The 24,062-nt window shown below is 41.9% G+C and overlaps 3 protein-coding genes across 3 annotated transcripts; 2 read left to right on the forward strand and 1 right to left on the reverse strand.

Annotated features, from left to right (window-relative positions):
* Positions 1-1,344: 1,344 nt before the first annotated feature.
* On the forward strand, positions 1,345-5,012 carry LOC311497791 (uncharacterized protein; the record flags this gene model as incomplete). The annotated part of the gene is made up of 5 exons (XM_084558157.1): positions 1,345-1,381; positions 2,072-2,137; positions 2,252-2,652; positions 2,713-3,273; positions 4,905-5,012. The coding sequence occupies 5 exons, from the start codon at positions 1,345-1,347 to the stop codon at positions 4,971-4,973; spliced, it is 1,134 nt and encodes a 377-aa protein (XP_084414283.1). The 3' UTR covers positions 4,974-5,012.
* Positions 5,013-6,926: 1,914 nt separating this feature from the next.
* Positions 6,927-11,018, reverse strand: LOC311498253 (inositol-tetrakisphosphate 1-kinase-like; the record flags this gene model as incomplete). Its single annotated transcript, XM_084558775.1, has 10 exons — positions 10,789-11,018; positions 10,513-10,537; positions 9,129-9,251; positions 8,221-8,338; positions 8,038-8,139; positions 7,909-7,949; positions 7,659-7,824; positions 7,399-7,466; positions 7,110-7,272; positions 6,927-7,024 (listed from the first exon to the last, which is right to left on the reverse strand). Exons 1-10 carry the CDS (start codon positions 10,944-10,946, stop codon positions 6,927-6,929), a joined length of 1,062 nt encoding a protein of 353 aa, XP_084414901.1. The 5' UTR covers positions 10,947-11,018.
* A 151-nt stretch (positions 11,019-11,169) lies between these two features.
* Positions 11,170-18,115, forward strand: psma6l (proteasome 20S subunit alpha 6, like). Its single transcript, XM_084558776.1, has 7 exons — positions 11,170-11,424; positions 11,801-11,895; positions 13,532-13,613; positions 13,907-14,062; positions 14,970-15,148; positions 16,981-17,075; positions 17,559-18,115. Exons 1-7 carry the CDS (start codon positions 11,349-11,351, stop codon positions 17,614-17,616), a joined length of 741 nt encoding a protein of 246 aa, XP_084414902.1. The 5' UTR covers positions 11,170-11,348; the 3' UTR covers positions 17,617-18,115.
* Positions 18,116-24,062: the final 5,947 nt, after the last annotated feature.

The following is a 24,062-nucleotide window of genomic DNA, read 5'->3' on the forward strand; positions in this document are numbered from 1 at the left end:
ACATTCTTCCGTTACTATAGCAGTCTGTTCACTCATCGGCCACTTCATTAGGTACACCAGTGAACCCAAGAGTCCTGCACTAAATCCTAGCTTCATGACTGTTTGTGTTTATGTTGAAACAATGTAAGAAAGGTGGTGATTAAACTGGATGATCATTTTGGAGGATGTAGTGTGTGGTGCTGTTAGACTGGACTAAATTAAACACTATACAAATAATAGAAACAATTGTGTCAGTGCAACACAGCACAATTCAATTGTACTACACATGAAAACACAGTTGAATCAACAGCTCTCTGCTATTTTGAACGAATGCTGAATATCATAACCTTCATGAAACTAAGATTTAGTGCTGTCTTTTTTACTTGTGTATCTAGTTTTTAGTCAGGGCAACATTTTTTGTAGCTGATTCAATTCCCCACAATTCTTGATTTTTAACATGGAGTTTGGTCTGTGCATCAGGACAAGCCAACCGTGATGTCCCAGCTTAGATAGGCCTGTGCACATTCACACACGCTCCCTCACATGGGCACAGAGCATTATGAGGCACGTGTCCGTGTGTGGTGGGGTTCATCACTGGCCAAAAGTATCAATCCGTCCCATCGATCCTAGTCTGTACTGAGCTGGCTGCATGCTGACACAGACAGTTTTATAGATCAAATTCACAGCTTAAGTTCTACACTTGCATTTATAAAATTCACTGCTGGAGGAATTTATCTGTGACAGTTTTAGTCTCGACAGCCTAAGTGGTGTTGTAATATTGGATGCAACATTTGAGGTTATGTTTAATATTTTTATAAAACTGTTTCTTTAGGAAAATGTCTGGCTGTGAACACCAATTTGTGAACTGGTGGAAATGAACAGGTCAAATGAATAGCTTCAAGTGAATGGTTGATGGTTTTAATGAGAAACAATTGAAACTGCTCACTCCATTTGGAATTGACAGAGTTTATAAGAGGCACAACTACTGTAATTTTGCAGACATTTGAATTTACATTATCCTTTTCATAGTGTCAATTTGAAAGTCATATGGCGCACATTTAAACTGTGGATTAAATTAATGTGCAGTGATTGAACAGCATCAGATCTTTTGCGAGTCTTCTCATTGAGTACATAATAGAAAATGTTGCAGGCTGCAGGATGAACATAGGTCTAATCTATTCAGGTCATTATATGTACAGTATCTCTGTGAGAAGAGGCTCTGAGGGAGCTGCTTAGTGTGCTTTTAATGATGTACACTGCCAGGCGTGGGATTGGTGACTGATTTAGCCTGGGTGGGACACTACCTGTAAGCTAAAGCTCCTGGGAACGTCTGCATCCAGGAGAGAGAGAGAGAGAGAGAGGGACATGGGGTTAAGCTTCTTTGCTGTGTCACTTCACCAAGGTAACTGTGCTTACCTTAATGAGGGAACAGCTTCTCCCATGCACATGCAGGACAAACCATTAGGAGGTAAACAAGCGTGCTCATCTGTGCTGACGCAGTTTTTGCTACTGCTGCAGATATGCACAATATATTGATTTTTAATCCAATTCTCCCTCCATCTCTCCCCCTGCTGCTACCCTTCTTGTTTATTTCTTAGTGGGAAGCCGGCCAGTAACCTCACCCCTCAACAATGCAAAGGTCAGACACTTTTATTTCCACCGTCATTTGGCTCTATGTGCGCATTTTTCATTGACTCAACTGCTAATTGTGTGTTTTTTGTACTGTGCCACTGTAGGTTGAATGCGTTATTCAGGAGACACTGAATGAGGATGGGTCACATCATGAGTGTGGCCCACAGCTAGAAGGTAGGATCCAAAGTCTATTCATTGGTGTTTAGAGCTGGAAACTAACAGGATTTTAATTATTCACTAATATGTTTGTAATAAGTTAAGCAGAAATGTCAGTGATACATAAAATACAGTTCTGTGATTCAGAAATGTATCACTGTGACTTACTGTCCGCAGCATTTTACATTCACTTAAATGTAATTCTGGTTGTTTTTTCACATTCATCATCCCGTATGTCTCAAAGATTGCGTCTGTTTTTGGTGTGCTAATGTTTTGAGTTGTTGCATGTCATTATATTTTCCAGAGGAACTTGATGAAGTGCAGAGACATCAGGGTCTCCTCAGGGAGCTGCAGAAACTGGCCGATGATGGTACGCAGAAATGAACAGTGACAATCAAGTTCAGAAACACTAATAATGTCATTTTTTTAAAAAAAAATCCACAGTAGGGTTTACCCTAATATATTGCAATCTGACTTTTTGCAGAGAGAGAAAGAGAGCACGGGGATGAAAGGGAAAAATATGAGTACAATCTGGCTGATGATGAGAGCAACACTGAGCAGGGGGACGAGGAGGCGAAGGGTGAAACAGATGTGAGCAACCTTGGAAAAAAGACGGAGGAAAAGAAAGAAGACGAAACAGAAAGCGTTGACACCAAGGAGAAGATCATGGAAGAGCCACGGATTGAAGACAAAGGGGGGGAAGATGAAGAGGAGAGAGCCAAGGAGCTTGAAGAGCTGCTAGCCGAAGAGATCACCAAGAAAGGCAAGGAGGAGAGGAATGATGAAGAGCTCAAAGAGCTGTTGAAAGAGCTGAAAAAGAAGCGATATGAGGCGGTGAAGGAGAGGGAGATCCAGAAAGGCTCTGCAGCAGAGCAGGAGGAGGAAGTGGAGGAAAAGACAAAGAAGCAGGACAGAGAGAAGGAAGGAGAAACGGCGGAGGACCAGGAGAAGCAGAGGATTGAGGAAAGGAGGAAGAATGAGGTGGAGCTGATGGTGGAGAAGGAGAAGGTGGAGAAGGAGCTGAAGGAACTTTTCAACGAGCAGGACAGCAAGATCCAGCCAGAGCAGGAGAGGGTGAGGAAGGAGAAGCAGGAGGAGCTGGACGAACTCGTCCGGAAGATGAAACGGGTGCAGGAGGAGGAGGAACAGGAGGCCCAGGGTGTGACGAGAGAAGGTGATGTGGACGAAAAAGTGGTGGAGGAGAAGAGCGAGAAGAAGGAGGGCAACGAAGAGAAGGAGCCCGATGAGAAAGCGGAGAACGAAGTCAAGAAGAACGTGGAGGCGGCGGAGGTGAAGGAGCCGCAGCAGAAGAGAGTGATGGAGAAGGCAAGCGATGAGGCCACACGACAGTTTGAGCGGGAGAGGTACAAGAATGAAGAGGAAGGGGAGGATGAGAACGGAGAGGAAGAGGAGGAGGAAGATGAAGATGAGTACGTCAGAGAGGACGAGGACGGGCAGGAGGAGGAAGACAATGAGGAGGGTGATGCAGAAGAAGATGAAGGGGAGGTAAGTTAGTGCTAGTAATGTTATTCACCAGGAGAAAGACAAACAAGTAACAGCCTTTAAGAATCACATATTACTACCTCAGCCTTCAGCTTTGATGATTTATACCTCATCATATATCCCTCATGAGCAGTTATGGAGCTAAATAGATGCTTTCAGTCTTAAAGACATTTTATTGAAATTTATTGGACAAATACGAATCATAAACAAAGTTAGCCATTAGTGCCTGGGTATCGATTCACAACATTTCTTTTTGGTATCAATTAACTTTTAACTTTTAAAAAGTAAAAGTAAAACTCATGTGGTCATTGCTTCCAGAGGTTTGTGGTATTTCCACAATATTATCCCTCGAGTTTTACATCTTGCATATCATTAGCCTCATAGCATAATTGCATAAGTAATTTTTTGGACACTGTTACAAAATCAATAAAAAAAATGTGCTCGATAAAAATTTTGTTTTTTCTTGTCTTCCGAAAACGTTAAAATGTGACTTAGGCAATTATGCTATGACGCTAACGATATGGCTTCATTTTTGTGCAGCTCTTCTCTGTCGTCACACTTTTTAAATCCAATCAGCTTTTAAACTGGTGCTTCTGCCATGTTGTGGACTAACCTCACATGTGGACTAATCTCATTGCACGGTCTCAAGAGATTTGTCATGCGAAACCAATCTAGCAAGACCACAACAAGATCTCTAATGAGAGCACGCAGGATATGGCATTTATTTTACAAAATCTGAGGAATTATTTAATTGATGTTGGATCTTTAGTTAAAGGAAACTGCTGTTGTACCAAGCATTAAGCAGTTAATGTAACCAGCTTTTACTTAGTTTATGTAGATTATAGGTCTCTTAGCTGAACAGGGCCTCTAAATGTGTTTTGCCTGGGATTTTGGCACAAGGGATTATAACATCTTATCCTGTGTATTACTGAATTGGGGTCAGTTGCACAGTTTCACAACTCATTTTGTACTTTTTCAAACAGACAGTTATTTCGACGTTCCCACTCTCAATACAAATCCTGAAAAGAAGTGTGCAGGTGCATTCAGGACCACTTCACGGAGCAGTTGTCGGTGGCAACTCTCAATTACAGCTGTCTATGATGCCATATCCTGTTTTTATAGCTTCTTTTTATAGCTAACTATAACGAAACTACTCGAAAGCAACATTTATTTGACGTGAACTTTAGTGTTTTAGTTTGAGCCAAGTCACAACCACTAACAGACTTATGACCTATACTGCGGCCAGACACCAGGGGGAGCTCCACATGTTTTGAGTTTACGTTTGGGGAGCTGTCATGGTCTACACTTTTTTTAGTCTGTGGTCTGCAAGGGTGTATAGTGTGCTAGCAGACTGCGCACACATTCACTCATGCTGGTTAACAGGAACATGAACAGTTTAACACCTGTGTTTAACGTGGAAAATGTCATCATGCTTCATGCATCAAGAACAAGGACAGAGATAGACGCACAAACCCAATAGTTAGTAAGAGGATACGTTCCCCGAAATGAGGGGAATAAATACCGTCAGGAAATTCAGATTTCACAACACATTATACTGAGGGCAGGCTTTACAAATGTTAGGGTGTTACCGTGACAACCTTCTGTGTCAATTATTCCCCTTTTATTGTTCACAGGAGCTGCTGGAGATTGAAGCTGAGTTGCGCAAAGTTGCCGCAGAGCTGAGGGAGCTTCGCCGAGGATAAGACACACGTACAGCAGACTGGCAAAACCCATTGTTGCATTCATGGTCACACATTCATTTCACACATTTCCCACTTAACAGCCTTCAGATCCCTTCAGCATTCAGAGAAATGGCTTCGTAGATGTGGATCTGTAAATGGACGTTAGTAGAAACTGTACATACGGTTTGGGTTTCATCTCTACTTTTAGATCGACCGGAAAAGGCTCTCACTCTTTCCTCGTTTGATGAGCACAGTTGAGGAAAACGAGACGCAGTTTTCCAGAAAACCTGAAAGCTCGTGTCTATTGTTAATGTCCCTGTCTGAGTTCCTGTAAATGCTGTTTGTAAGGTAGACAGGTGATTTCACTTCAGTTGTAAACTGCCATGAATGCAAAGCATTCTGCACTTTCACTCAAATGTTCATTTTGATTGCCAACCACAGAGAGTCACAGTAACTGGCAGTCAATGCTTCTTTTTTCTGAAGGAATCATCTTTGATGGCGTGTTCTTGTCGGGAACAACAGGTTCCCGACTATAATATGTGTATTTTAATAGATATATTGTGCAATAATCGACGTGTAAGCTGTTCCTGCTGTTCCGACTGTTAACAATATGTATTACTAATATTTGTACACAGGAGTAAGTCATGATTTCCTCTTCATTTCTTTGGCGATAGAGTAGAACCAAGGATTGTGTTTCATTTGGCTCACGCACTGTTAAAACCAGACTGTTTGAGGCGAACCGGGGTGACACGAGCAAAACACGCAAAAACGGGAGGTAGTGATTGGAAATCTGCACACACCTACACACACATCAGATGTTTTGTGTGGTTGGTGTTGTGCCGCGACAGGTTGTGATGTACTTAGAGCTTACAAGGTCTAAAAGTGTCACTTCAGGTTCACAGCCAGCTTTGCACTCTTATCTTAACAAGCCAAGGAGGAGTCGAGAGGAAGGAGGAAGGAGACACTAAAGCCATTTGTTGTCTTTTGGTAACACTGACAATAGCATTGATAACCACTCTGTAGTGTTACATCACACTTTTCATGGCTGTCATGTTATTTGTGTAAATATTAGATAAGTGGTCTGTAAGCCAAGGTCGTTTTAAATATGAAGAAACAGCGCCCCCAAGAGGACACTGGGTAGACGTGCACATGGTGCAGGATTAACAGGGTTACCACTCGAGGCCCACTTACCGCAATAACACAATATAGACTACAGCACATGTGAATGCAATAATTAGCCAAAAAATAATAAATACTTTCATTTATTTTTAATATGTAATCAAAATGCATCATATAGTACTCACGATACAAATATAATCTGTTTTCTACACTTCCAAGATTTACAATACGTATTTGAACACTGGCAAAGTAGCCGGTCAGCTTGTGTAAACCATAGTAATAACACACAACACTCAACACTGAGGAGCTCATTACGGTCTATTCCAAAGAGGAGGCGTTTGTTCACTTGAGAACACAGGAAAAATGAATGTATTGTAGTTTTCTTTTTCTATAGCAGTGCAAAATGTATCTTACAAACCAGCATGGAAGCTGTAGGAAATGTCTGTGGGGCGGGGGCATAGAGGACATTTCAAACAACAGGAAAAAATTATAACAAAAACACAATTTGTAATATTACTGGCCTATCAGAGTGCTGTATTTTGTGCCTGCTGTATCTCCTTCTATGCTACTTGTCAATCAATAAACGGAGAGTGTATCCAACACTTAGAAATTTGCTTGGAATTTTTTTTTTTTTGTTGACGTGGAGCAGAAACAATAAGCAGCACAATGTCAATAGTGTGATTTACAGCGGGTAGAGTTTAAGGTTAAGTCGCAAATTGCAAATAAAAAAAGTCTTATAACTATTTGGTCCATAAAACACTGAAACACTCAACAATCTTTGATCAGCCCCAGTTCCACCTAAGGTGCCTTAATGATTAGCTGTTGCAGCCCAGTACCACGTGCAGTTTGTGCTCACTAAGGAGATCCAGCGGCCAGAGGTCCAGATGAGGCGGCCAACACTGACTGGATGTGGCTGAGCAGAGAGGAGAAAAACTGAGGCACTCCCTCGTAACCTAACAGAGAAAAGAGTGTTTCAGAACATCACTGTATCACTATCTTTCTGAGTGCATCTGTGTGTCACTGTGTGCACCTGCTTACCTGGGAAGATGTTGATGTCGATGACGGTGAGCGTGTGTGTGTGTATGTTGATGATGACGTCCACGCCAAACAAGGCCATGCCCAGCTGAACCCGGAGCTCCTTCACCAGGGCGGCCACGGCCTCCGAGCTGGGAGGAGGCACACACGGCATCTGCTCATCCAGCTTGGAAAAAAGAAAAAAAATTAATTTACATGAATTTCAGCCTATTGAGAGTCCAAATAGAAACATATAAACAATTAAAAGCAGCAAATGTGCTTTTCTTTGACAATATAAGTTGTTGCTACTCACAGCTGTGAGATCGGAGCTTGACTCTGGTTTGGACACCTGATGGCTGTTGAAGAAGATGGTCTTCCTGTCTGGAGGCAGAGGGCAATCAGAAGTGGATAATTAAGAAAAACACCGTAGCTGAGGGTAGGGGAGGGAGAGACACAACAGAACAAAAGGAAATAAATGGACAAGGCAAGAAATTTGGTAAAGAAAAGGAGGAGACAGAGAGGAAAGCTCTCTAAAGGAAGAGAAAGAAGAGTGTTGGCTGGATGAAGACTGACCACAGGGACCTGACGGGAAGTTCTTGAGTGAAGGTCTCTCCACGCAGTAGTGTTTGTCTCCTACCACAAAAACTTTGTGTAAAACAGCTCCATGGTTTACAAAGCTTTGGAGCACACAGGGAGGATGGATATCAGCCAGACCGCCTGCACTGAAGATCAGGGACATCTACGGAGAGCCCACAAACATGAAGTGAACATGGAGCAAATAAATAACAGTGATGGAAATGAAACTCCATGAGAAGACACATACCTCATGGGAAAGTGAACCATGTGCCACCCTGGTTTTACAAACTGGGGTCAAGAGAGAAAAAAAGGAAACATTTTTTTCTTTTTAAGGAGAAAGTATAAAAGAACGATGGATTTCAGAGAGTGAACTGACTGAGAGGGAAGCTCAGGTCCCGAGCTGTCAGGGCCTGCTGAATGGACGGCAGCTCACTGGCACTGTGGACCTCCAGGTAAGGAGGACTGCAGATGCGCCAGTCTGACAAACAGAACAGAGAAGTGTTAGTGTCTATCAACAACCTGCAAACTATAGTATTTACACCATGGTGCTGCAGTTCACCTCGAAGTTTGTTGTGCAGCTTGCTCATTATCTGGTAGGAGGCAAAGCGGTCTAGTAGCTGAGTCATGGCAGGCAGGGGGTCCAGCAGGATGGTACTGGGGTGAGCTGACACATAGCTCTGTGATGTGAAAGACAGAACACTTACTGATGAACTAACTTAATGACTGCTCATTAACAAACATCCTCAGTGCCATCATTTTAATTCATTCATTCATTCATTCATCTTCTGTACCCGCTTATTCCTGTTAAGGGTCGCGGGGGCCATCATTTTAATATTACTCTAAATTAAAGTCTATTGTGGTAATTGCAGATTCATTTTTTAACCTCAATTCCCTGAGATCCAAACAGTGTCATCTGTGTGTTGCACAGTTTGTACCTGGTCAGTAGTATAATAGTAGTATAATAGTATAATAACAATTTGTCTTTTCTTTACTAGTTCTACCATAGTATGTTTTACTTGCAAGTCTTGCAAAGTAAAAAACTTTAAGCTGCTTCACACACAGGAGAGTTAAACATGAGTTTGTTAGGTCCACATTACACATTGTGTAGAACTGCTTGGCGATGGAGCACATTAACTTCTCGTGATTTTGATGTTGCTATAGACATCCAGTTTGTAATACAGTGAATGCAACGACTTACATATACCTTCATCAGTATGTCAAAGGCTCACTGACCATTTAGTTTCCTCACTGGGTCAATAAATGGTCACTCAGCTTACACTTATTTAAATAAAAATCCTCAAGCTTGCCAGTTGAATTGACTAGTTAATACTAGATAACAATAAAATTGCAAAAGTTTTTGTTTGCCCTATTTGCCCTATTTGCCCCTTTACTCCAGCAGCACATTGTGAACACAGTCTTAGCTGGCGTTCATTTGGACAGCAATATCTTGAACTACTGCAGTATTACCTGGAAGTTGGCGAGGAGCTGCTGTGACTGGCTGTCGTGCTCTGCCTCCACTATGACATCAGACAGCTTGTGAACGATGACGTCAAAGGGTCCCTGAGGTTCCAGCGGCTGAGTCAGGTCAATCTTCCATAGAAATAACAAATAAAAGCACTTAAGCACGTATGCATAGACAATGCATGTTTTACCTGCAGGAATGTATCCACAGTAAATGACTTATGATGTGCTGTTGCACCTGCACTTGTGTGTTATAAAAGCGTAATTTGTGTCAAAATGTATTTCAAGTGGTAAATTATTGTCTGGATTACTGTCCGTCAGATGGTTAATGGAGACTTTGAATGAAAGTTTAAAGAAGGTAAAGAAAATTAGTTTTGAGTCAAAAAGCTTCAGTCATATTCTTTGTAGACTTTTCTAATGACTGACATATTGATTGGTCAGAGCAGGGAGCAGGCCTAATCAATAACACTGATAATACCTCCGTGTCATTTATTCACAACAGCAGCAAACCTGCCCTCAGTAAACCCTGAGAAGATTTCATAATAAAGTTATATTCCACTTTATGGAATATATGCAGCCTTTTAAGACATCGTTTATGCAATTGTTCTTACAAATTATACTGAATTTGCTCTTGAAATAGTGTTTCATTAATTTCACTCAATCTTTGTATTGTGCCAAGCTCCTGTATAGCGACTGCTGTATATCAGCACACAGGCTAATTTCAGGCTCATACAGATATTTACATGCTGCTAAATGTCTGAGAAGTTACAACCAGTTAGCCATTGTTTACAGGCAGATAACAAGAGGAGGCTGCAGGTGGCTGTGACACTGATCACTAAAGTTGTGGACATATGTACGTGACATGATGCGCTACTGCCATTCTTAAAAAAGCATGACGACACCTTTACACACACACACACAAAGACGCGCAAAGACAAACACAGTCACTAACACAAGAACACTTCCCTTTAAAATTAATTTTTATTTCCCCTCAAGAAGCTCTGTGGTTGCTCAAAACATCTTATTCCTCATAGTCTGACTCTATAGCAACAACAGCAGCTTGTTCCAACTCTTTACACCGAGAGAAATACTTTACACAGACAGTTTTTCTACTTTAAATAACGCTTTTGCACTTTTTGTTTTATTGTGCCATCAATATGGAAATACCTACTCCCTTTGTCCCTTTGCCCACTTTGTCATATGCACTAGAATCTTATTTTATTTCTATAATGATCTGACCATGGACTGAGTGAGTTTGTTGAGCCACAGCTGTTGTAACAGCACCAAAATCTCTCTCTTCACCTTTAACCCAGCTCTTTTTTTTTCTTTTTTTCTTTTCTTTCATGTAAACACAGTTATGCTGATTTCATGTGAGGAGAAATACACTCACCTCCAGCACTTCCACTCCATGGCCCCTGCAGGAAAAAATGTTGGAAGGTTTACAGGTTGTTTAAAAGGCGAGTCATCTGATCTGTGGACTTGTGATTGTGTTTGCTGTCCATAAACGATTGCACACTAACTGTGTTATTGCGGCAGTTACTTCTAACTACACGTTTTCTATTTGGGATCAGTATTGCGGGTAAGAATTTTGCTCACCTACTGGCGACGGCAGCTTCAACTGTTGAAATGTTAAAATGGTTATAAATCGAGTTAAAAATCAACTTACGCACAGAACTCCGCAAAAGCGTCCAGGTTCATCCTCCTGCGCTTCTTGTCGCTGAGACAGAAGCCCACCCTGCGGCTGGACATTTGGCTGCGTGTGCGGACAAATGACAGCAGACTCACACAGAGGGACGCGAGAGTCGATGTCTCACCCTCGTCCATTCATCCCTCCCTCTTACAACTTCTCGTGACAAGCTCCGATCTATCTCCTTATCTAGTTTTTTAAGGCGCCCCCTTAACAGCCCAGGGTCACGATCGTTTTGGTGTTCAGGTAAAAACAGAGGGTGGCAGTGTGTAACCGGTAAAGCAGGCTGCGCTTCCTCGTTGCTGCCGTCCAATAACAATGAGCTCCATGGAGCAGAGAGAGAAAAACTGAAAGAGAAAGTAAAAAATCTCTCAGGGAAGTAGCTCCATTTCACTGGTAATCGTTCAGCAGGAGCGCAGGCATGCTGTCTCATACCTACTGACTCTCAACAACTAAAGAACAATAGTTTATTCGGGTACATATACAGATCTATATACACCGAGTTCTCGTGAAGTTCACCTGAGGTCACGAGGAAGAAAATGTCCCGCGGTTCTAACGCAGGTTTCGACCGACACATCACCATATTCTCCCCGGAGGGCCGCCTCTACCAAGTCGGTAAGACCGAAAGACATTTTACCGGTGTTTTAGCTAACAGTAAGCTAAGAGCTAGCTTACTGAGCAACAGAAGGACGCATACATTTCTGGGTGTACACCAGTTTCTGCTATTTTAAACAATAGGAGAGACAGCGGGAAGCTAATGTCGTTAGCATGATAGTGGTTAGCATGCCAGCTTAATGTGTCTAGCATAAAAAAAAAATGACAACCATTGTTCCTATTTATCAATAATTAACCTTAAATGGACTTTTTAAACTCAAAAAAGTTATCTTAAACTCTATGTTACATCCTATAGTAATATTGCTAGCATTATATTAGTGTTTAAAGTTGTAGTTCCTCAATACTCTAACTTTTTTCTCTCTTGCATTGTGTGCAGAGTATGCCTTCAAAGCCATCTCTCAGAGTGGGTTGACATCAGTGGGAGTCCGGGGGACAGACACCGTTGTGGTGGTCACACAAAAGAAAGTACCGGTAAGATGACACACACACAAACTCAAACACATCTCGCTTGGAGGATGAGGATGGTGTGAGATGAAGCCCAACAGTGAAGCCACACATGAGTTGAGGCATGTCAGCAAAAAGCTGGAATAAGATATTATGTGAAATGGATCCTGCTATAAACACACCATCGCTCACATTACCACACAATATACACGGAGGATGTGGACACAGTCTTTTTATTGTGAAGTGTTCTTGTAATTTTGCTCATTCACTTAGTGTTGAGTTTTAATGTCATCATTAGCTATGAATCTCAGTGAGTCCAAATTTGATCCGAAAAATCTGAAACCATAATGGATTTGAAAGCGACATATGGTACGATACCTTTATTCAAAAGCCTCATCAAAAATGAAACACAATCTAAACAATACTATGCCTCATCGGTCATCTGTAAGTCAGGTGCTAGTAAAATGTAGCTATACCGCCTTTATCCTATACAGGGTCACAGAGGGTTCAAGTCTATCCCAGCTCGACCCTGGACGGGTTGCTACCACTGACCGTCTATAAAGATGGACAAACCCTCTGCTGACATCATCCTTAGGTTTCCTGAAGAGTGATTTTGAAGCACAGTGTGGTGGCTTGGGCCGTTACCATCCTGGCAGTGCTTGACTCCACCTAACCCCTGTCTAATCCAAAATAGGCAAAGAGCTGGGGCATGAGTGGAGCTGAAGCAGACAGGTCCAGTGAGTGAGCTGCAATGGAACCTACCTGTTGCTCAAAACAGCATCGCCATTAATTATAGTAAAATTTAATCCTTGATACACACTTACGTGCCAGATGTTTAGGTACACTGGTGAACACGTATCCCTTGTATTATAACCATCCTGTACTAGATCTCAGTTTCATGAAGGTTATGGTATTCAGCTTTTGTTCAAAATAACAGAGAGCTGTTGATTCAACCGTAGTATTATTGAATTGTACTGTGTTGTACTGACACATCTACTATTTTCTACTATTTTTACATCCCCATTTTAGTCAGTGGGCTAGGGTAAATAACAGAAACACTTTGGTATTTAATTTAATCCAGTTTAACTGCACCACAAACTACATATTTCAAAGTGATCATCCATTTGAGTTACCACGTTCCCTACACCGTTTCAACATAAACTGAACATTATAATACTCACAGTGGGGGATTTAGTTCAGGACTGTTATATTAGAGTTTGTTTGCACTTGTGTGCCTAATGTTTTAGCAAGCGAGCTTTCACTATAGCCAGGAAAAATTAGCTAAGGAAATTAGCGCTCTTGTTTTGTATTACGCTATAAACATATTTAATTCTTCTGTAAATTTTGGTATTTTTATCATGGAAGTCTATGAAGATTGACTCACATTTGGAGCCATCCTCAAGTGGCAATTTCACAAGCCGCAGCTTTAGGCACTTGGACGTTGTCTTCGTTTTTCAGGCCTTTAGGTGGCCGCTTGGTCGACACTCTCCAGTCCCTCACAGGGGCAACATGGAGACACAGACAACTATTCAACTGTTCCACTTTGGACTGTGAAAGGAAGTGTGCGCAGGCACATGGAGAACGGTGATGTGCTGTTTGTTGACTGTCGGCGCAGTATCTGTTTCATTACGTTGGATTTTAAGTCTCCTTTTCCCCATTGCAGGACAAGTTGCTGGACTCTTCCACCGTGACCAACATGTACAAACTGACTCCTCGCATTGGTTGTGTGATGACTGGACACAACGGTGTGTATTCATCACATGCACAATCGTAGTCCGAGTAACTGTGATACTTTGATATATTAACCATGAACAAATGCTAGCATTTTAACAGATGACTCACCAGGAAGCCTGGCATTTGCTGATAAGAAGGATAAACACAACAAAAGCTTCCAGTGATTTCCTTTTTTGCTATAAGTCCATTAGATTTGTCATTAGAGTGGTGGATGAGAGTGTAATACACAGTTATGTGACATAATTGTCCCTTATTAGTCGCCCTAATGTTGTGTTTAATGGTTCTCCTCTTTTGTCTTGTGCAGCGGACAGTCGTTCCCAGGTTCACCGGGCCCGAGTGGAAGCTGGCGAATGGAAATATAAGTTTGGTTATGACATCATGGCAGACGTGTTGTGTCGTAGGTTGGCTGACATCTCCCAGGTCTACACGCAAAACGCTGAAATGAGACCTCTAGGCTGCTGTGAGTGGGAACTTTCATGTCTGCTGTCACATTTATACTAACTTGTTCTCCTGTCTTTTTTCTTATTATTGTCTCATATTAATAAGATACACTGCATTATACATTATAATGTTGTGTTTTACATAATAAATTGAGGGTACTCAGGTATAAGTACCTTTGGTGCAGCAGGAAGAATGTACTTTTAATATTGGATACTCAGCTGATGTATGGGATGTGCTGATGGTAATTGTTATTAGTTGAAGCACAGCTGTTATAACACTGCCTACATGTACCAAGATGTATTGTGTGTCAGCCCCTGTGATGAGGTGGGTGTTTCAAACCCAGTGTTTCTGCTGGCTTTAGGGTGCAAAAAGTAAAGATGAGTCTAAATACTGTTTGACTAAAACACAGAAAAACAACATAAATTAGAGAACACTACGTAAAACATAATGGTGCTCGGTAGTCATTTTCCCTCTCAGCCTTTTGTCTCCGATTTATCTAAATCTGTGGGGCAGAATAATTCAGTTTCTTTTGGCAATTTGAGAAAATGCTCTACTGTTTGCACTCAGCAGCTCAGTATCTGGACGGTGCCCACAATCAGTTTCCTTTTGCAAGGGTAATAATGAAGCTGCACCTTCTAAGTTTCTCCGTTCTCAGCTTTTTCCCCTTTCCACTGAGCTTGAGTAAACCAACACATCATCATTTGCACTCATATTGAAAGATGGCAGTTTTGCTACTGTCAACATAGGTCATATTTAATTTGCAGTACATGTACACTGTGGATTTAAGGAGAGGCTTGAAATCCAAGAGGAAGCGGCTTGCAGTTTGTCCAAGAACAGCGTATGACATTGCGTACTTCAAAGTACCATCATTTTAGCACATAATTTAAACATTTCCTTTCACCCCCTTTTTCTACCTCTGCACCTAGGTATGCTCATGCTGGCTATTGACCCCCAGCAGGGTCCTGTCCTGTATAAATGTGACCCGGCCGGCTACTACTGTGGCTTTAGAGCTACAGCGGTTGGAGCCAAACAGACAGAGGCCAACAGCTACCTGGAGAAGAAACTGAAGAAAAAGCCAGAGCTGACCCACGACAGGACAGTGCAGGTAAAGTAAAAGCTACTGAAACAGGGTGATGTGAATGTTGAAAGTTTTGTAGTGAATTATTGTTAAAGTACATCCATTTTTAGATCGATGAGTGATTCTATTATTATAAAGGTTTATTGTTACATTACAACTATGGTTTCCCTGTAAGAATGAATTCTTATTTACTGTATGTACTATTTACTGTACTGGACGTTGTTAAGTCAAAGGATGGCAGTCATAAAAGACAGAGGGACCCGGCAAATATTGAGCTTACCTAGTGTTCAGGCATGTAGGTCTGTTTTGCAGGCTGCAAACACATTAGGTTTAAGAATAGTGCTTATTAAATCTATATCCTTCTTCTTCTGTACACTCTCTATGACCTTTTATGTCACAGACTGCTTGGCTCCTTTTCAGAGTTACATTAAATTATATCTGTGCCCTGTGTATTCTTGATGCTGCGGAGCCCTTTGCAGTTATAAGTCAACATTAAAGGGGAATTACCATTTTTTACAACCTGGACCTTATTTCTGGCATAAAATACAATCGTTTACTCACCCATATACCTTTGGTGTCATTTGGAGTCGTTCGGAAGATATTTTGTTCCAGTGGAGTGCTACGTATATCCATATAGTGGAAGTGACTGGGGCACTAAAACGCAGCCTCTAAATAGATAGATAGATACTTAACGATAAATAAATAGATAGATAAATAACGCATTATCTGCCACGAAACTCGTTCATTTTACCAATATTTTGTTATGATACGCTAGTGCAATTCCCCGTTGAGTCCGGAGTTACCTGTTATCTATTCACGGACGTGCAGCGGTTTGTTGTTCTTTGGCCAGCTGTTCCTCACTCTGCCTCCGCATCCTCCTTTCAACAAGCTCCTCATCCGTATACTCTGTCTCAAAGCGATAAGGACGTCCATCATAAACAAAGTCGTCGTCCACAACCTCAGAATCGGAAAAATATTCAGCCATGTTGAAAAAAACTAGCAGTAGTAAATTACAGGTAAACAAACCGACCGTCGTGGCACTTAGAGACGACATCATGCAGGTCAGAAGTTAGTAGGTCAATCTACAGACCCCAGATGATGATAACAGGTAACTTCGGACTCAACGGGGAATAGCACTAGCGTACGATAACAAAATATTGGTGAAATGAACAAGTTTCGTGGTAGATAATGTGTTATTTAGAGGCTGCGTTCCGGTGCCCCAGTCACTCCCACTATATCGATATACGCGGCGCTCCACTGGGTCTAAATATCTTCCGTTCGACTCCAAATGACACCAAAGTTATATGGGTGAATAAACGATCTTATTTTATGCCTGAAATAAGATCCAGATTGTAAAAAACGGTAATTCCCCTTTAAGATATTGCCATTATAATAATGTTAAGTGCTTGTTTGCCTCTACCTGGCCCTGGTGTCCTGAGGCAGCTTCGCACACACTCCAGCAGTGACACCAGCCTCTGATGTATTTGCCTTTTATCTCCGTCAGAGCACCGGTGTCTGAACAGTTGAGTTTAGGATGTTTTTCAGCTGACATCTTTTCTTGCCGATGTCAGGCTGAGCCTATTATTTCAGTATTTCTGCTGAACCTTTGACTGTCAAAACATCTGCATGTCAGTGTTGCTTTGTCTCACTTGCTACTTTATGTCTGTAAGAGCTGACAGCCATCACAGGGATGAGAGGGCTTTTGAAGAATGACATTTAAACCAGGTTTTCTTCTAAAGGCATGTGTTCAGAAGAGTATTTGCTTTCACATCCATGTGTTCACTGCTCAGTGTAACCTTGACAGTAATCATCTTTAAAGTCTGGACAAACGCGTCACCTCAGCTCTTGTGTTTTCCTAGATGGCTATATCCTGTCTGTCCTCTGTGCTGTCTTTGGACTTCAAGGCCACTGAGCTGGAAATCGGCGTAGTCACCAAAGAAAAGCCTAAATTCAGGTAACCTCACTCACATGCTTGACCTGCTCTGGACTATTATCTAATAGCCTGACAGAAATATCACTTTATCGTGTATGTTATGTGGTTTTTATTGTAGTTTTTAATATTTGCTTTAACTGTTTGTGTATTCCAACTTTTTGTATTGATGTTGTTTCATGATTTAATTTATTTGTTGTTTCAGTTTATGCTTACCTTCTCAGTGATACTTATGTTTTGAAGAGATAAGAAAGTTTGCACTTTGGCTCATGAGTTTATTTTGACGGGTTTCACATGTTTCTTCAGGGACAGGGCTCACTGAGCAACAGAAAAGATCTTGTAAATGACAGTTAACACTATAGGCTAATTTCCATTAGTCGTCCATGTCGAGTTAATAAAATGGCAACCTAAAATTGTGCACTAACTTTGTTCATGCTTGTTTTTTTTTTTGTGTGTCAATCCCACTTCACGTTTCTTCTCTTATTTCTTCTTCTCCTCCCCCCGCAGGATGTTGACAGAGGCAGAGATTGAAGCCCATCTGGTCGCCATAGCAGAGCGGGAGTAGAGGTGCACTCACGAACGTCGGTCCATAATTCATAATTCACAGTATTTCGTTTTCAGTGTGCTGGATTTAAGCCTGTTAGCAACACTGTTACCAGCAAACTAGTACACAGCCTTCCAGCAGCTCATCTAGGACGACTAATCATGCACACCTGAAGAAGAAACTCTGTTGTGAAGGATCGATATAGGTTAGAGTCATAGTAATATCATAGACATCTCAAATGGGCCAATTAAAAAATTAGATATACAGCAGTGATGCGATGACACACATGGCAACACATTCCTCCTTCATACTATGTGTGTGACTAGCATTAATTGTTAGATGCTGGTTTATAGTCATCATACAGCTTATTTAATACTGTATGTTTGTAACACCGCCTGCAATAAAACTGTCCTTGGACTCAACCCTTTTTAAACAGCTGTCATAATAAAACACAACAGAAAGAAGAATTATCCTGTGATTCTTTAAATCTCTGAAACTTTACCCTTGCTCATCAGCAGGTGGCATCAGTGGGGTGGTAGCGTCACCGGAGGACAGGTTAAGAGAGGATTGAACAGCAGCAGACTCCTCCAGATCATATCATAATAGATCCTGACAGGGTTCAGACAGGGGTGAATGAAAACTACTACCAAACTCTCTTATTTCAGCACTAAAACGGTGCTGAAAAAGTAATTTATTGGGCTGCTTTAATTGCTGTCTGCTGCACTGAGATACTTCATATGACCACTGGATGGCACTGTTGTGTCTGCTACCAGTGCCTGTTTCATAAGAGTCCACTGTGTCTATTTGTTCTTTTCTATTTGAGGAAACCTGTTCAGACTCTTGTAACCGGCTACACTTCCACGTCTTTGGAGGTTGCATGTGCGTGTGTCAGACAGCCAATTGTGGCGCTGCATCTTGTTATGTGTGCCTGTGGATTTATCCGCCATGGTGACCCACCAATCTAAAGATACGTTTCACTGTCCTGTTCAATTACTGAATGTCACCTAACAGTCTGCAACTACACACTGCAGTGTACTGCACGCACACATTCACTACCGACAGAGAACACAATGACAGAGAACAAACGCTATTACTTTATTAAAACGACACAGTAACAGATTATAGGGACATGCTATTAGTTTGCAGAATAATACAACTTTAAAATATACATATATATATAAAATAACAGACTTTAACACATATTATGGTATTGTATAATACTTATACTTGCCTGCAAATCAGTTTCTCAATAGTCAGTGCAATTGAATGAACAATTTCTCTATGCTAGTAATCTCTAGAAGCCTAAGGATAGAGATACGTGTTGGAATTCGGCAGATTTCATGTTGTAATCTCCAAATGATTTCAAAGGTAAGACTAATACACTTGGGATCATCTGACCGGTCACATTTACTCACGCCTGCATCTGGGAAGAGGGATTTTCAAAGAGTGGATCCTCATTTTGTTTGCAGACGCAGTCAGGATTTAGTCTGAGAGGCTTGTATCAGTGACACAGTGAAAGCCGTAAACAGCGGCGCTAGTCTCGTTAAAGCTACAAGTGAAAGACACTCCAAAGTTACACCGATAGGCCTCTTAATTCGTTTTAGTGTCTCCTCTCCACTTACCTTACGACCATGAGCCTTTTGTGTCTTTCTTAGATAAACCAAGGTTGCATTTAAAGGGACCTGTCATGCCGTTTAAAATCTCCTGGTCTATTTCAACTACATGATAACACCCATCTTAGGGGCCTCAAATTCAACAAGTGACACATGAGTCAGTTAATTTTCACAGAAACCGAACAGTATCAGCTAGAGAGAAGGTTGCTACTTGTTAAGTCCAGTGGTTGATCTTCACTCACTGCATGCACAGGAACCTGGAAACAAAGGACACAAAGGGAAAAAAACAGTTAGGACCAGGAGGCTTTAGTTTTCAGGAGTGCAGAATAAATGGAGGAACATACTGTAGGAGTAAATGTAGAGTGAGACGCCTCATTCAGATTTGTGATCATGAAATTCACAGTAATCAGTGCACTCACATCACCATGTTGCCATTAAGTTGTATTAATGCCTCTCACACGCAAAAAAAAAAAAAAGCATCCATATTGGACAAATAACTGGACCACTGGCACATGTTGACATGTTTCGACAGGTGACATAGACGTTTCTCTCTGTCTCACTGTTAGCATTAATGAGCTTCAATGACGTTCTAGTGTCCCAGTGAGTCTGCACGTGTGCATGTTTACCATTATACAAGATAGCAGGACCCTAAATAGGTTTAGCAGGCAACTAAAAGCAATTCAGCAAAAGGCTATGTATTACAGCAAAATGTCTTCTGTGAGAAAAAGCTATTCACTCTGACACACAGTAGAAAGGAGGATGAGGAGGTGAGAGCTTGTTTTGATAAAATGAAGTACACATTTTAATGTTGTTTGTGCTTTTCATAATTAACAGTTAAATTCTTTTTTTTTTTTCATGTAAAACCACAAGAGACAGAATTTATTATTTAAAACAGGCTAGTTGGAAGTGTCTTAGTCCGTGACTGTAGAGTACCTTTGAATTGTGATATTATAGAATATGATCATAGTTAAAAGATGTCAGTCTGTACTATGTTGACCTTGGATTCACAAAGTTATTAATAATCACTGCCTATTTTATTATTACAGGAAGTAGTCTCTAATAGTTTAAAGCCACATTACTTCATCTTTTAACAAGAAATGAACAGTCCCACAATTTGCATTATGTTTATCTCTGTGTAACTTTAGGAGCTTTATGATCTGGAGTGCTTTGACTTTAATAGACATTCTTTATTTCCTCATGTAGGTTGATAGAGTGCTGACTGAAGGTTTTCTTTCTGTTAAAACCCTAACCCTTGCCCACTTCTCTGTACTCTGCAAACTCTTATTTCACCTCCTAGTACATCCTCTCCTCCCTCACTTCCATAAGCCCACTGGATGTTCTTCCTCTACCTCACCTCCACGAACTTCTCTCCATATCCTAGCACTCCACTACCTCTGCCTCTTTAACCCTTCCTAATTCACAGACGTTCTCTTCCTCTGTCTGCTCTCGCCTCACCTTGATCACTTCCTCCACCCGTTACCCACCTCATGGCCTGAACTCTTCTCCACCTCATACCCCGGCACGTCACGTACTACTTCCTCTCCCCCACAACCCCCCCCACCCCCCCCACCTTCCACCCTGCCATATGAGATGTTGACCCCGTGTCTGGCGTCTCCTGGTACTGGGACTGGCTGCCAAGCTGAATGGGCCCAGAGCATTGGGTAGCAGGGCCGCGTGTGTGTGTGTTGGGTCACAGCATGGGGATTAGGTGTGTGTGAGTGATTGAGGGTGACAGCGGCCCTAGCATTAGGTGCCCTGTGGCAGATTTCGTGGGCCTGTTTTAGACACACTAAGCTGGATTTACCAGCAGCAGTGTGTCAGCAGTGATGCAGCCTGCCTGGACCTCCTACGGAACACACACATGGAGACCTGTAACCAGTCTCGACTGTCATGTTAACCCTTTCTGCAAGTCCATTTCCTCCATCCATCCCTCAGTAGTTTACATATCATCCTATCATCTAATTTCCATTAGTATAGTATAAGCTTTTCTAAATGTGCTGAGGCTCAGAGGACTCTGTGATGCATGCAGGCTACTGTAGCATGCACCAGGCATCACCTACACATCGACACCAATATAAACACTAGGGCTCAGTCACTCCAGCATTTGTGAGCATTTGCACAGAATTCAGTTCATCCCTGCAAAGTAAAATGCATCTTGGGTGAATGTTTACATGCAAATTAGCATTGCTATCATACACCTTTGAGGAGGCACATAGTCCCTCACACAGTTTAATGAAATACTAAACTGTCAGAGTTGAAATTGTGATGCAAAAGCCCCGTGATGTAGCACGTGACACATATCAGATAATAACTCCAGTAGCTCGCTAGCTCGCTAACTAAAACAAACACAAAAAAAAGCTAACATTTTCGATCACAACACCTGACTATTGTTTGCTTTTCCTGCAAAGTGTGTCTCCCTGCACAATTCAGGTTCTCTCCCCACAGTTCAGTTGCATTCTGGGTATACTGCTGTGCATGTGTGGTCACCTTGTGCAAGGGTATGTGAGGCCACTGTGGCCTTCGCGCACACATATATTGACACTCGATTGTGTGTTTTCTTGACGAGACTTTTGTGCTGCAGGTCCGTGTACGCGCAGCGGCTTGTGTGCTTGCTCCCCGGTCTCTGTTACAGCCTGTCCATTGTGAAAAAGAGTGTTGAGCAAGATCCTGACCCACTGGTGGGTACTAATCATGCACATTCCTCAGGATTAAACAGCCAATTAACAATAAGAGAGCCATTGTGGCCCTGTCTCCTTGTGCGTCACAGTTAAAAGGTTTTGTGTGTGTGTGTGTGTGTGTGCGCATGTGTCGCAGTGCGTGCGCGTGGGGCTCTGTTTGTGTGTGTGCGAGTGCATGTGCTTTTGTGTGTGCATTAAGGCAAGGTGCTGTTCGCTAATCAAAAAGGACCCTTTGTGTTTCTGCGTTGGTGTTTTACGCCTCTTTGCCACACTGTACAAGTTTTAATTTAACGTAGCTATAGCTCTGGATGAGATTAAACCGTAATTGTGCAAAAAACTAATTGTGTGAGAATAAAGCAGTGTGAGGGATGTGTTTGGCACGGTGCATGTGAACCTGGGTCCGTTCAGGCACCAGCAGCAGGTCCACCTCACCTTAATACATGTGTATAGTTGTGAAGATAATTAACGCAGTCATCACGCTGTTGCCGTCTCTTCATCTGCATTGTTTGATGCTTTGTGTGCAGTGTCTTCATGAACTGTTGTGTGTGAACTTGGATATAAATTGTATCTTCATTCCAATAGATTTGTGTATGTGTGTGTGTGTCCATGTGTGCATAGGGTGGGTGTATGCATCAGTGTGGCACGTGTCGGAGTGTGGCCGAGGATTAGTGAGGCTCAGGGCCTGTTGCTCCACTTCCATGATTACTACTGCTGTCTACTGCCATATGGGGTGGTGGGGTTGCAGGTGGGGGTGGGTGGCAATGTTGGCTTTGGTGGGGGGCAATGGGGGGGGGGGGGGGGGGGGGGGGGGTACTGTACAATGCTACACTTACCCTCACCGCCTCACCAATAATGCGCCCCCCTTCCCCACCACACACATGCTCCCAAAACACATGGCCTGGGGGCGTTTACACACACACACACACACACACACACACACACACACACTGACACACACACACACAGTCCTCAACTTGTTAAAATTAAGCTAAGATGTGTATTCATGCATGGTTTCATATGCAATGCCTTAAGAAAAATATATAGTTAAATATAAATCATTACATTTTAGGATGAAATAATGTAGAATGTGTGAACGCCGCCATCCAGTCCTCTAAAGCAATGGGAACATTAATGTGTGCTATGCACCTTGTTAGCCTGTTTGTGTAAATTATGAAAAAACATTTTTTCTGTACACAGGGCTGCATCTAATGTCTGTACAAACTGTCTTGAACACAAACTCCTGCATGGCATAAATGCTGCTGTATTCTTTATATATTTTTGATCTGAACTGATTATAATCATCCAAATTATTTCTCACTTATTATAAATTCTGGATTTTTCTGAATAATAACAAAATACTGTATGCACATTTTTCCTTTCAGATGAACTTGGAGCTGCAGGTTCTTTCAGAGTTGCTATGTGCACAAACGTTAAATGCACTTCAAGTATTAAACAATTCTCCATGATTGAGAACAATCTGGATATACAGATGCAACTGCAGTTTCTCAGCTTATGTCATTACCACAAGTGTATGAGTATGAGGGCATGAACAGGTGTTAGCATGCTAAAACCCCAGACAGTGGTCAAGCAGGGGGCTAAATGATGACAGTTAACACACACACACACTCACACACACACACTCAGCATGCAGACCCCACCTGCTGCTGTCTCCAGTAGATTAGAGATCTGTCGACTTTGAGAAGACAGCAGGACACATACAGGCACGCATCAGGGGGTCTGCAGTCTGTGAAATTGATCAAGATGCTTGCCAGACATTATTTACAGATGAACTCATGGTCAGGCTGATACTCCCTCGTTTGCTACATACACTTAAAGGGCCTGCACCCTGTAGAGGCTAGCTTCATTTTTCTTTTTGAAAAGGCTGACTTGTGCTGAGATTAAATTCAGCACATCTGAACACCTCATGACTATTCCACAACAGATGAAAATTATTTATTCATCACAAGTTTCTCTGTTCAAACGCAAGGGTGTGGCTCAGTAGGTAGCAGTTTGATCCCTGAAGTGTCCTTCAGCAAGACATTGAACCCCATGTTGAGTTTGTGTGAACGAGTGGGTAGATGTGTCATTGTGACTGCAAATTGCTTTGAATTAGCTTGAAGCCAGCCCGTATCCCTGAGATTCATCTGGAGTCACTTAACCGGGAACTGATTTTGCT

Source organism: Chelon labrosus, assembly GCF_963514085.1.
Source record: "Chelon labrosus genome assembly, chromosome: 13".
Taxonomy (NCBI): domain Eukaryota; kingdom Metazoa; phylum Chordata; class Actinopteri; order Mugiliformes; family Mugilidae; genus Chelon; species Chelon labrosus.

Excerpts from the sequence above, each read along its gene's own strand:
- psma6l (XM_084558776.1), top strand. The coding sequence starts at position 11,349 with ATGTCCCGCGGTTCTAACGCAGGTTTCGACCGACACATCACCATATTC. Across the intron at positions 13,614-13,906 it reads TGTGATGACTGGACACAACG|CGGACAGTCGTTCCCAGGTT; the intron begins GTGTGTATTCAT and ends TGTCTTGTGCAG. Across the intron at positions 17,076-17,558 it reads AAAGAAAAGCCTAAATTCAG|GATGTTGACAGAGGCAGAGA; the intron begins GTAACCTCACTC and ends CTCCCCCCGCAG.